The sequence below is a fragment of the Vulpes vulpes genome, chromosome 13, assembly GCF_048418805.1.
Source record: "Vulpes vulpes isolate BD-2025 chromosome 13, VulVul3, whole genome shotgun sequence".
In the NCBI taxonomy this organism is placed as follows: Eukaryota; Metazoa; Chordata; class Mammalia; order Carnivora; family Canidae; genus Vulpes; species Vulpes vulpes.
The window spans coordinates 118,548,525-118,560,632 of NC_132792.1; the positions used below are offsets into that span (position 1 = coordinate 118,548,525).

The window sequence follows — 12,108 nt, forward strand, 5'->3', positions numbered from 1 at the left end:
GCTAGGGGTCAGGTGTCCAGAGCAGCGGGCTGGCCGCATGGGGCCTGGGGTGCAGGGTGTGGGCTGCCCCACAGTGAGGAACACAGAGTGAGGAGTGAATGGGAAGGGCACACTCACTACCCTCTCCCCAGCCCACTGCCCGCCCTGCCATCTCACCTTCTGCTTGACCTTGGTACAGTTGGCGAGCGTGTCTTTACAGCGGTTGTGGATAGTCACATTGCAGGCTGGGAGGGTGGGGTAGAGAGGGTGAAGGGGGGGCCGGGTGGTACAGGAGGGGACACACACCCACAAGCAGGCACCCGTCTCCCCCTGGCCACGCAGCCGCTGAGGCACCTCTTCCCAGACCTCATAGCCATGACCAGACCCATCCCTCCCCTCGCCACCTCTGTCCCCTTCCTTCCAGCAGGAAATCAGGTGAGGGGATAGAGGTGGCGACCACAAGGAAGCAATGCTGACTCAGAGGTGACCTGAGGGGTGGGCCAAAGGAATTGCTGGCTGCCAGAGATGAGCTCAAGGAGCACAGGGGTGGCTGAGAGTGACAGATGGAAGAGGACGCCCACGGGACAGGAGGTGGCATAGAGCAGCTGGGATGGGGGCCAGGGGCAGGGGGCGGTTAACATCCCCGGAGCACATAGCATGTGCTCCACAGTTACTTGATCCCAACGACCCTTTGGAGCAGATTCAATTTTCCTCATTTTGCAGATGAAGAGCCCACCACCCCAAGAGGTCAAATCACCTGCCAGAGGCCAGGCAGCCGGCAGCACAGCTGGGCTTGAAACCCAGGTATGCCTGGACCCAGAGGCCACACTCCTGCTGTGCACCACACATGCACCCACGAACTGTGGCCAGGCCCAAGCATTCAAAGACTGGTGGACCCACTGCTGGAGCAGGGACAGGCCCTGCCCCATCTGTCTCCAATGCTCACCAGCCTTCCCCACTGCTCCCCTCTGACTCCTATCTTCCCCTTCCAGGCCCGGGGCCCGTTCCCCACCTGGGGCAAGCCTGCAGTTCCCCACACTCCACTGGCTCCTGCCCCATTACCCACCCTGCCACAGGGGGACAAGGGAAGAGAGGAGCGGTCAGGCCTTGGCAGCAGGACCACTGGCTGTCTCTGTCCCCAACATGCCTCAGCCCTCTGCCCTCTCCTGCTTCCTCCGCCACGTCCAACAACACAGGAAACTCTGCCACCTTCTTCAGACAATACCCAGCATCAGGCTCACTTCCACAAATACAAGGCGAGCAGGGTGGGGTGGAAGGGAGGACCGGAGGTGGCTGGGGCTCCCCCACTCCCCTAGAGCTCCCTTCTTCTACCCCCGGCACCCAGTGTCTCTGGATCAAACCTCCGCTTTCCACCTGCTCTCAAAATAGCGCTTGCTGCCTGCCTCCCTGGTTCCCCTGGCAACAAGCTTCCCGATAGGGAACTCTGTCAGGTCTGGAGGGATCTAGACCAGGCTTCCCTCCTCATTTCCCCAGTCTAATGTGGCTAGTGAGGAAGTAGGAAGACCTTGCTGGTTTTTCCATAGGGAATGAGAGGCTAGGGCCCTGGTCCTACCATCAGCAGCAGGGCCAGAGGCAGCTCGGCTACAACCTGGGGCCGCAGGGGCCTTCTGCACCGGCACGTGGGCATCCCAGGGAAGAATGCCCCGTTCTGACTTCCTAAATACGGACGTGCTGAAGTCGGGAGCTCTGACCCCTCTCCCCCAACAGAACACATTCCTGGTATTTTCCCTCTTTCTTCCTGTCTGTTGGTCACACCAGAAATTTGAGACAGATGGTCCTCATCCCGTCCTCTACTTCAAACTGCAGAGACTAAGATATTTCAGGCTCCCCCCCAGTTGATAGAAAGGGAGGGGCAAGGGGTCCCTGAAATCCTGACCGTCCAGTTCTGCCCAGGAAGACAGGCAGAAGCAGGTGCAAGGCTGGCTTGACATCCCTTCCTCCCCAGGACATTCCTGATCCTTCTTTAAGCAGTTCCCGGAACCCTCAGCAGCTGCTCAGTAAGCCAGGGGACACCCAGTGGACGACAGCTGCAAGGGGAGCCACCCCAGCACCTCCCCCCTGGCTCCCAGAGAGCCCAGCTTGAGCCCCAGTCCAACCCACCCCCACCCCCCGCCCCTCGGAGGCAAGAGGCACAAGGGATCAAGCATCTGGCCCTACCAGGGCTCCAAGAGAATGGCCCAGGGAATCCAGGGCAGAAAGGACAGATGGCAAGGTTAGGGTCAGTGGGCACCGAGTCAGAATGACAGTCAGGATCCCAACAACTTACTTGGGCAGATGAGGGCTTCCTTGGCTGTGATGCTCTTGTTACAGGCATAGCACATGGTCATGCCCGAGACGGAGATGGTGGTGAAGAGGTGCCCGTTGGTGTAGCGGGCGTCCTTGGCTTCCTTCATCTTCTCCTTTTCCCGATTCTAAAAGAAGGGGTGAGAGACAAGAAGTGAGGCTCAAGATGACAGGTGCCCAGCGGTGCCCCAGAGACAGGTGGAGGGCAGAGGCCAGGTAGCGATGCCTGACTGGGGTTGCCGTAAGGACAGCACTTCCCAGAGAAGGGCCTGCTGCAGGGTGTCACAGGCAGCTGTCCAAGGGTGCCCAGGGCCAGCCCCAAGGGCCTGGCTGGCCCTCACCTACCTGACCCCTGCGGCTAGGCTGCCTCCTGTGGCCACTCATCTCCCCGGCTCTGGCCCTCGCGTCCTCCCTGCACTTCCCAGCCCTGCTCTGCTCGCCCCCGGGCTGCTGTACGCTCTCCTCTGAGCTGGGGGAAGATGCGCAGAGAGGAGGGGAGAGCAGGCGAAGCAGAGGGTGCCAGCTCACCAGCGCTTTCAAATCTATGGGAGTTAGCTGCTCTTATAACCATGACAACCAGCATTGGAGCCCAGGCTCCGCCGTCATGGTGGGGGGCAGGAGGGCCCTTAGTAGATTGGCTGGAGGCCAGAATGCCTCCATCGCCACCCCCAACCCAGAGGTCAGATCCCAAAAGCCAGGGCCTCTGTGAGAGGCTGGAGCCTGGCTTTGGCCTCTTTGAGGAAGGAAACTCAGCAGTCTCCTTGCTTCCGGCAGGAAGTCTGACTTTTATTCCTTATGCTCCCCTCTGAAACCTGGGAGAGCTCTTGCTCCCCCCACTCTCCCTGCTCCCCCATCTCCCATCTTGAGTCCTTTCTGGCATCTACCCTCTATCCTCTGGCTGCAACGCCATTCTCTGGGCTCTAGCAAGATGGGGCACAGCATATGGTCCCCAGAACCTCAAAGGCTGGTGGCTCTCATCCCTGCTGCACCAGTCACTGCAGGTAAAGCCACATTCTCCCAGTACTCTCTGGCCCTCAAATCCCTGAGCTTCCCCAAGAGCCTGAGAAGGTGTGCGATGCCTTCCTTCCCTCCTATTGCAGGACCTTCCTAGGTGGTCACCTCAGACCCCCAATATCCCTCTGAGAGGGTGGCAAACAGGACAGGGCTGGCGAAACCACTCCCCTCTCCTCGACTTCTGAGCTCCTCAGGAAGAGAGCAAATTCCACACTGCTGAGGCCAAGGGCAGGTGCCCAAGGTGGGGGACACTGACTGGCTGGGGCCCTGAGACACAGAATGGAGAGCCAGGGGACAGCCCTTGGCCTGAGCCTGACTTGGCTCCCACACACCAGCAGCTGAGAGGCTGAGGGGAACCACACTGGGCTGGTGCTGGGCAGGCGCTCTGCTGGGGCAGAAAAAGGAAGTGTGCAGGAGCTGAGTCAACAGTGTGGGGGCCAGAGGGCGCTGGGCCATGGTACCCTGAGGCCTCCAGGCCAGGGTCCTCTGTCCCCTGGCTCCCTGCAGAAGCACCAGCTTTGTGTGCAGAGCCTGGAGCTCTTCGGGTCCTTCCCCACCTCCCCTACTTCTCCCGTCTCCTCCTCTTCCTATTTCCAGGTCTCCCCGCCACCCCCACCCCACGGCTTCCCCACTGCCCTTGGCTTCTCCCTCCTGACCTTCCCCCCTCCTGCCCCCATACCCCAGGCCTTGTTAGGGAAGCCTAGCCTTCCAACCTGAGCCTCCAGTATTCTGGTCTCCGTTCTGCTCTGGTACCTACCTATAAGACCACTAGAAAATTCTCCCTCTGCTCTAAATTCCATCTGTCTTGCTCCAAATCACAGCTCTTCAGAAGATCAAATCCTCCCCTGAATGAGGGAAGGCCTCAAAGACCAAGTCCCAAGGTCTCTCCTCATGCTATACACCCTCCCTCCTCTCCTGTACTCCTGGCCTCCTCTGGGACACAAATAAGTTTGAGTACTCACTACGCTTGAATTGAAAGCAGTGAGCCAGCAAACAGAAAAATCACATAAAAAAGACCATGTCGGATCAGGATGAATGCCTGAGGAGGGACGGCTCCTCCTAGTCCCTCTGCCCTCTGCCTTCCTGGAGACTCACCTGGGAAAGAGGTGGGAGGAGTGAGGGGACTGGGCAGCCAGAGCACAGTGTCTCAGGCCCTTCCCTCCCTGGCACCAGTGCCCCACGGATGACCCCAGTGCTCCAGGCCGGCTTCCTCTGCTCCCTTCACTCACCCTCTCTCTGAGGGACCCCGTCTGGAGGTGAGCCAGCAGCGGGCAGCAGCCACAGCAGCACATCCCACCTCAGGCCCTGCCCAGCAGCAACGGCCCTGGCACTGCCTAGCGCTATTGTCCCGGGCGCAGTGTGTGCCCGCCCCAGGGCTCGGCCAGGAGGATGGAAGGATGCAGCCTGGTCACTGGGGGTGGGGCAGGGGCTGCTCCAAGACGCGGGGACTGGGCTTTGCTCGGTTCTGTCCTACTTCCCCCAGGTATCCTTAAGATGGTCACACTGGTCTCCCATTGACCTGCCTACCAGCAGGACAGCCCTTCACCTCCATGCCCCAAGTACCATGCAGAGACACAGGCCACTATATCCATCCATGCTGGCTACCCCCTACATTCAGAAGCCCTTCCTGCCAGGGCCGGCCCTCCACCAGCCAGCGTCCAGTCACTTCTGCTCACACAGCCTCAGGGAAGCCTCTCTGGCTGCGTGAGGAAAGGCGCACAAAGGCACCTGGCTCAGTGGCCTACGTACAGGCAGGTAGGTGGCGTGCGCTCCTTAGGATGGGAGCCGAGTGGGCAGAGGGATGACAGACACGGATACATGGACATAGACACACAGGTCCCGGCAGCACCCTCGCCCTGCTTGGTCCAAGTCCTCCATCTCTCCATCCCATTCCTCCTCTGCTTCCTTTGAACTTAGACCCTGCAGGGTTTCCTCGGGAGGCCAGAAAGGGCCAGGCCCAGCCTTTCCTCCATTGACCTTCTATTTCTTGGTCACTTTGAGGAAAAAAATTTCAGATTGGTCAAGGTCAGGGGCACTGCAGCTGGCCTCTCTAAAGCTCCAGGGCAGAGGCCGTCTTCCCCCATCTCGTCTCGGCACTTTGCCTCCCACGGTGACATAGGTGAGGGAGGCGATCCCATAGCTCAACTCCCTGGGCTCCCGACAGGTAGCAGGAGATGGCAGCACCCACCCAGGAGGGCAGCGCCTCTCCCAGCAAGGCCCAAGCGCTCAGCTGCGCCTGCCCCTCCACCGGGTAGGTCCATACTCAGACTTCCGGGGAGGTCACAGGGTGTTCAGAATCCCCTCTGCTCCAGCTGCGACTGGCAGCGGCCCCTTCCCAAGATGGTGAGGCCTCTGTATGGTGAGCACAGGGCCCCGGGGGTTCCACTGGGAGTCAAGTCACCTGCGGCTCAGGAGGCATAGGCTGTGAAGTGCACTGAGTCAGGGGGATGAGCTTTGGGCTGGGAACTGAGGAAACAGTGGGTCCCTGGTCACAGGACTGAGATGAGGGCTCGGGATGGCCTCCGCCAGGCTCCGCTCCCTCAGCTTCCAGGGACTAGATGAAGGGAGCAGGCAGAGAAGAAGGTAGCCAAACAGAAACACTAGTACCAAAGCCAGAAACATAACACAAAAAGCCATCACGGCACACACAAAGGCACTTAATAAATGTTCACTTGATGAGTGAGGATGAGCACTGGACAATGGGGGTGGACACGCTGGCAAGGAAGAGGCGCGTTGAGGGCCACAGGGAATAAAATCAGGCCGGGGACCCTGAGATGCAGGCATCCTGGACCCTGGCCTGCCCCCTGCCCGGCCACACCTGTCAGGTCAGGAGAGAGACAGCAGAGGGAGGGGAGTGAGGCAAAACAGACGGGCATTTGTGCAGGGGAACAATAGCTGTGCCAGGACTCCCTGCCCTCCTGGCACAGGGCAGGCCGGCGGACTTGGGAGGGGGCAGCTGCTGCCAGCACCCCCCCCTCAGGAGACACAAACAAATCCAGAAGGGTCCAGCCAGCTCCTCTTGGCCATTTCTCTCCCCAGCTCCAGGAATCCTGACCAATCTGCTCACTCAGGGCCCTCACACCAGAGGCGGAAGCTAAAAATGGAACTAGTTCCAGAAAGCACGAGCCCCCTAATCTGGTGACCACCACTCAAAACAGTAACCCGGAGCACGTGGGACAGTGGGACACACATACCCAGCACACGGGTCACATGTACACAACGGGAGTCACACACTCAGATCTGTCCCCTGCTGGATCCAAGGCCAGTTCCAGGGAAGCTAGGACCAAGCCCAGGCCCTCTCTCTCAATCCTTCACTGAACTCAGTCGGCCTTTCCCCAGACAAAAACAGCCTTCTACAGCACTGGTGACTTGACCCCCTCCTGCCAGCTCGGTCTCGAACCTTCATGACCCCCAGAATCTCTTTCTGTACCCCTAAAAGCCTCAACCTCCTAGGGTCCCTCCTAGGGACCCCCAATTCCTGCAAAACTTCCTTGTAAAACTGCCAACCCTGCCAGCCCCTCCCTGCTCACCCACCCCTCCGCTCCCAGTCCATCCTGCACACAAAGCCAGCCACCTCTCCTTACTCAGAACAAAGAAATCGCCTCTCCCTCTCTCCCACTCCACCTGCCCCACATACTCCAATGCTGGGGTCCTGCAGACTCCAAGGGGACCCCAGCCTCCAGAGCCTTCCTGGAGGCCCCTGCTCACTCCTAGACAGGAAAGGACCCTTTGTTCTGAGAGATTTGTAAAGGTTAGGATTTAGGGGAGGAGGGGGAGAACAGGGAGCCAGAGGGAAAGAGGCCTGTGGGGTTTGGGTCTGGGAAGGTGGGAAGCAGAGCAGAGAGGATGAGCAGTGGAGAGAAAGAGAAGACAAGACCAGAGGCTTGGGGAGGGGGCCACACAGCCCTGGGGAGGACTGGGAGAAGGGGCATGCTCCCCCGAAATTTCTCCTTCTCTAGGGAGGCTCATGGGTGTCAGACAAGGAACAGGGCAGGGGTGTGGGCTCAGGGCTTGCTTGGTCTGACCCATCCTTCCGAATAGGTAGCAGGGGAGACCATCTTCCTCAAATAATCTCATTTCCAACAGGGCCCCCTCTACTTCCCACCACAGTATAAAAAGAAAGGAGACAGCTGGTGTGCTGGGGGAGGGGGGAGAGGGGATCCAGGGTTTGTTGGCCAAGCACCAACTCCCCCCTTCTGTAACCACAGCTTTCCGGAGGCGGCCCTCCCCTTCCGACCAACCCAAACCGTCAACCACCCTCCTCCAGCAGCCGCTTTGCCCTCAGATCCACCCACTCAACCCCCAGCCCCCCATTCCCCAAACCAAGGCCGGCCCCAGGACAGAAAGAGCCAAGCTGCCAGAGTTCCGGTCACCTCATACCAAAAAGACCAAGGCCTGAGGACCCAGGTATCTGCACACACACCCCTCCGGGCTTCTCCCAGTGAAAAAGGACCCAGTATCCACCCTTCCAGAGGCCCTCTCTCCAGCCATCTCCAGGTCTGCCCCCCACGGCTCCCTCCTGGCTTTCCTTTTCAGGGTGGAACCAAATTTCCGTGGATTTTAAAAACCTCTCCGCCCCCCCTGGCTCTACTCCAGGGTCTCAGCTCAAACGGTTGAAAAATAAACAGACTTTCAGGGCTGGGGCCTGGCCCAGGCAGGGTTGAGAGGAGCCCAGCTGCTACCCCTCCTGTTCCAGCACACTTCCTGTCTCAGGCCCCACTCAAATCCCCAGTTGCGTTCCTGTTGCAGGCTCTCACCCCAGCCCCTGAAGGAAAAGTTCCAGGATGGAATCTCTCCCAACTTAGCCTCAAGACAGGTAGCCAGGCTAGGAGCTAGGAGGTATGGGGAGGGCTTTCCACCATCTTCCAGGGCTCCCAAAGGTTACTGCCCTCCTGCCCAGTGTAACGGTGGTGGTGATGAGCACAGGCTGGGACTCCGGGCAGGGCACCAGAGTCAGAGGGAAGCCAGAGATTAAACCAGACATTGGTGGGGTCCTGGCCCTCCTGAAAATGGGTACAGGGTGTGTGTCCAGGGCAGCTGGGAGGTGCCCTGGGGCAGGTACCAACGCTCCCAGCTCTAACTTGTTCACCTACACCTCATTTCCTGGGGCCTGGGGTGTGCAGAGGTCATGGCCTTTGAGAGAGGGCCTGGGTACAAAGACAGGGATAAAGGATACTTGGGATGGAGTAAGAGCCAAAGGTAATTATACCCCAGACTCTGGAAATGGTAGGTGAATGGGTCCCAGGATGAAGAGATAGAGCAGAGGAGAGGAGGAGGAAAAGGAGGAGGAGGGAAGGGGGCACAATGCTTGCTGCGGGGGTCAGCCAAAGAGTTTCACGCCAGGAGAGCAAGGGGCTCTTGGAAGCCTGGGGGCCAGACAGTCACGGGGACCTAGACCCCGAGTCCCAGAAACAGGTGTGCTCAGGGCCCCTAAGGGCGGAGGGAAGGGTCCCGACTACACAAAGACCTCTGCTCCCAGCGCCCGCGGGTGAAGTCTCGGAGAGGAAGTGCGCGGTCCCTCAGCCGCCCCGACCCCAGCCACCCGCCCACCCGAGGGGAGAAGTGAATCACAGCTGGAAAGTCCATCTCCGGGGGGAGGAGGGGCTGACTTTTGTCTCGGAGGGGGGGCGGGGGGGGGGAACCGGGAACCCGGCCCTGCCGGGCCCTGCGCCGGATGGCGGGGACAAAGGGGGCCGACCACGCCGGCGACCGCGGGGCGCGGGGCCGAGGGGTGACCCCCGGACACGCGCACCTCCCTCCGCCCGCCCGGCCCCTGCCCGGAGCAACTTTCTTCCGGGGCGGCCGGGCCGGGGGGGCAAGGCGGCGTGATCGGCGCGCCCCCCCGCCCCGGGCCCCGGCGCTCCCCCGCCCCGGCGCTCCCCCCGCACCCCCACTCCCACCCCTCCCCGCCCCGCCGCCCGGAGCCCACCTTGCTCGCCAGCTCCCGGCTCCGCTCGGTCCGCGCGCGCGTGAGCGACTCGATCCGAGACATGGTCGGGGCGGCGGCGGCGGCGGGCGGTCCCGGGACAGGAAGGCGGCTCGCGCGCGCGCCCCGCGCAGTTCCTCAAACGTGAGCCTGCCCGCGGGCCGGGGCGCGGGGGGGGGGGGGCGCTCGCCCCGCCGCCGCCGCCGCCGCCGCCGCCCGCCGGTCCTGCGCGCCCCGCCCGCGCCCCGCCGACCTCGGCTCGGGAGCCCCGCGGCCCCCGCCCCGCGCGCTCTGCAGGGAGCCCCGCCGCCTGCGCCGCCTGCGCCGCCAGGCCCCGCTCGCCGCTGGGGGCTGGGCGGGGGGGCGGGGAGAGCCAGGAGAAGCAAAAGGCTGGTCTCTACCGGGCGTGGAGGCGAGGGTGCTCGCCCGAGAGCTCTCCCGCCAGCCCCCCGCCCCGCCCCGCCCCGGCCCGGCCCCGGCCCCGCCCCCTCCTCCGGAGGCTGGGAGGCCGGGGAAGTCCTTCCTTGTGTCTAACCCCGCTCTCCAACGTTGCCGCTCAGGCGGGGTAGCAGTTGGGGGCTGGCCAGTCTCCCTGCAACAGGCAGGGTGGAGTGGGGCATTCTTTCAGGACCTTTTGCCGCAGCCTGAGCCAACCTCCACCTGTGTTGAGTTTCCTGATGCTGGACCCCCCCCCTCCCTGCCCATAACCATCCAAATTGCAGTTCATTTCTGCCTCTCAGGCTGTCCATTTCTCTGGAGAGCCTTGGAACAGAGCATCCTATGTTCGCAGGGTCCTGCCTGAAGGAGGGAGAGGAGGTACAACCCAGCAGCAGCGCCAGGCAGCAGGTTCCCAGCCCAACTCAGCACTCTTGTAGGTGCCAATTTTAGCCTCAGCCACTATTTTGGGTTCAGTGCCTCACCACTGGCTGAGCTGGTTAGGCTCCTCACCCCCCAGCACCACCCCCACACTGCTCCAGTCTCCCTCCTGCCTCACAACTCCTTTATCACCTTCTTCACTGCTTCCACTGTTTAGGATCCGCGTATAGCAAAGACCAGAAAAAAGGAAAGGGGACGGACCCATTCTAGGCTGGATGGAAACTAGATAGCAAAAAGGACTTTCCACGGGCCAGGAGGGAGGCTGGTTCCTGCAGGCTCCTACCTGCAGGGGCGACCTTACAGGAAAGCCCTAGGAGCTCCCCAGAACCCCAGACTTAATCTCCCCCAGTGGGCAGGCAGGGCTGAAGAATGTACTAAATTTAAAAACAGACAACCAGAAACTACAATCCTGGCCTCACTGCTCCGCCCACTGGGGACCCATAGGCCAGGGGTGGCTGGGATCTCAGCTTTTCTCCCAGGCCTGTGGTGGAAGAGTGCCACAGGCTAAGGGTAGAATCTTAAAAGGACATATTGCAGTCTGGGCACCCGGGGGCACAGCCATGTGGCCAGGACCAGGATCTCACAGTTTGGCAGGGCTTTCAGGTCCCAGACTCAGAAGGTCTCTGAAAGAAGCAGATCTAAATTCCAGCCTTTTTCTGCCTCTGCCCCCATCTCCAGGGGGCTTTGCATCCCAGCTGGCCCCTGACCCTACACCCACATCTTCCCCTTGGGAGATGAGTGGCCAAGAAGGGGCTTAGGCATGAGTGTAGAAAACCTGTCTGTCCTGGGAAACACCTGGGCTTTTACTGAGCTAGGCCTGCTGCCTGACTTAGTAGTCATCTTCTGTATCCCCGGGAACACTTCCAAAATCAAACCACTTGCATCCTAATCCCCCCAACCCCATCCCACTTCTATCCAGTGATACTTCCCAGATTTTCAGAAACTATTTTTTTTAGATGGCCCAGAACGAAAGGCAACTCTAATTTCTGCCAGAATCTGAAAGTAGCCACCACCAGAGCATGTGACTCTTGATCTCAGGATCTGTGAGTTCAAGACCCACTGGGTGTAGAGATACTTAACAAATAAAATCCTAAGGGGCACCTGCATGGCTTAGTCCGTGGAGCATCCAACTCCTGGTTTCACCTGGGGTCATGATCTCAGAGTGGTGGGATCAAGCCCTGCCTGGAGTCTTGCATTGGGCTCCATGCTCAAGGCAGAGTTTGCTCAAGATTCTTTCTTCCCCTCCTTCTCTCCCCCCCCTTGTCCCTCCTCCAGTGGGCGCTTTCTCTCTCTCCCTCTAAAATAAGTAAATAAAAATCTCAAAAATAAATAAAATCTTTAAAATGAATACAATAAAATAGCTCATGTGTTCCCCACACTTCATGGGTGGGAGGCTGTCCCAGGCAGGAGCTTCATGTCAGAGTCTAGGCCACCAAATGGACCGCCAGAGTCAGAGGGATTCCCCGGGCCCAAGTGCTACAGAGCCCACGAGTGTGTGTGGGTTCTTTTTATCGCTCCGGACCCTGTATATTCCAGGACAGGCTGACTGAGGCATAGCTGACTCCAGTGGCCATCCAGCTGGAGATGGTGGAAACAGGGAAGAGGGGGGAAAAGCAGGTTAGGGAAGTTTCCAGACAGAGGCAGAAGCATGGAGTCAGCGCTCTGGCTCTGCAATACAGCTCTGCCTCATAATAACTGTGGGACCTCTAAGTTATCTTGTCTGCAAAATGGAGATTAAAATATTTCTCTTTAAAAATAAATAAATAAATAAATAAAGTATTTATCTTTGCCGGGGTGTTATAAGAATGAAATGAGATGACCTCTGGAGAAGTGTTTTGTTCACCATGATGACTCTGGTCAAATAGGAAGGAATGAGCCACTTCCTCTCTCATTGCTGGACTTCTCTCCAGCCCCACCCCCATGTTTACCTGCTCAGGAGCTATCCTAGGCTGGGAGGAGGGGCAGAGGAGGATTAGAGAGGCAGCCACACACATTCAGGAGGGTGAAAG

The 12,108-nt window shown here is 59.8% G+C and overlaps 1 protein-coding gene across 29 annotated transcripts in view; it reads right to left on the reverse strand.

Moving 5' to 3' along the window:
• ARHGEF2 (Rho/Rac guanine nucleotide exchange factor 2) overlaps positions 1–12,108 on the reverse strand; it is a 47,419-nt gene that overhangs the window by 14,160 nt on the left and 21,151 nt on the right. For 15 of the 29 annotated variants that reach the window (XM_072733588.1, XM_025997280.2, XM_072733590.1 and 12 more), the window contains 2 exons: positions 2,267–2,411; positions 157–224 (listed from right to left, as the gene is read on the reverse strand). In XM_072733588.1, the coding sequence (XP_072589689.1) occupies positions 157–224; positions 2,267–2,411 (213 nt within the window). Of the gene's footprint in view, positions 1–156; positions 225–2,266; positions 2,412–2,628; positions 3,045–4,392; positions 4,996–7,677; positions 7,883–9,226; positions 9,415–12,108 lie in introns of those variants that run through there. The other 14 variants (XM_072733605.1, XM_072733600.1, XM_072733594.1 and 11 more) reach the window with 9 other exon arrangements.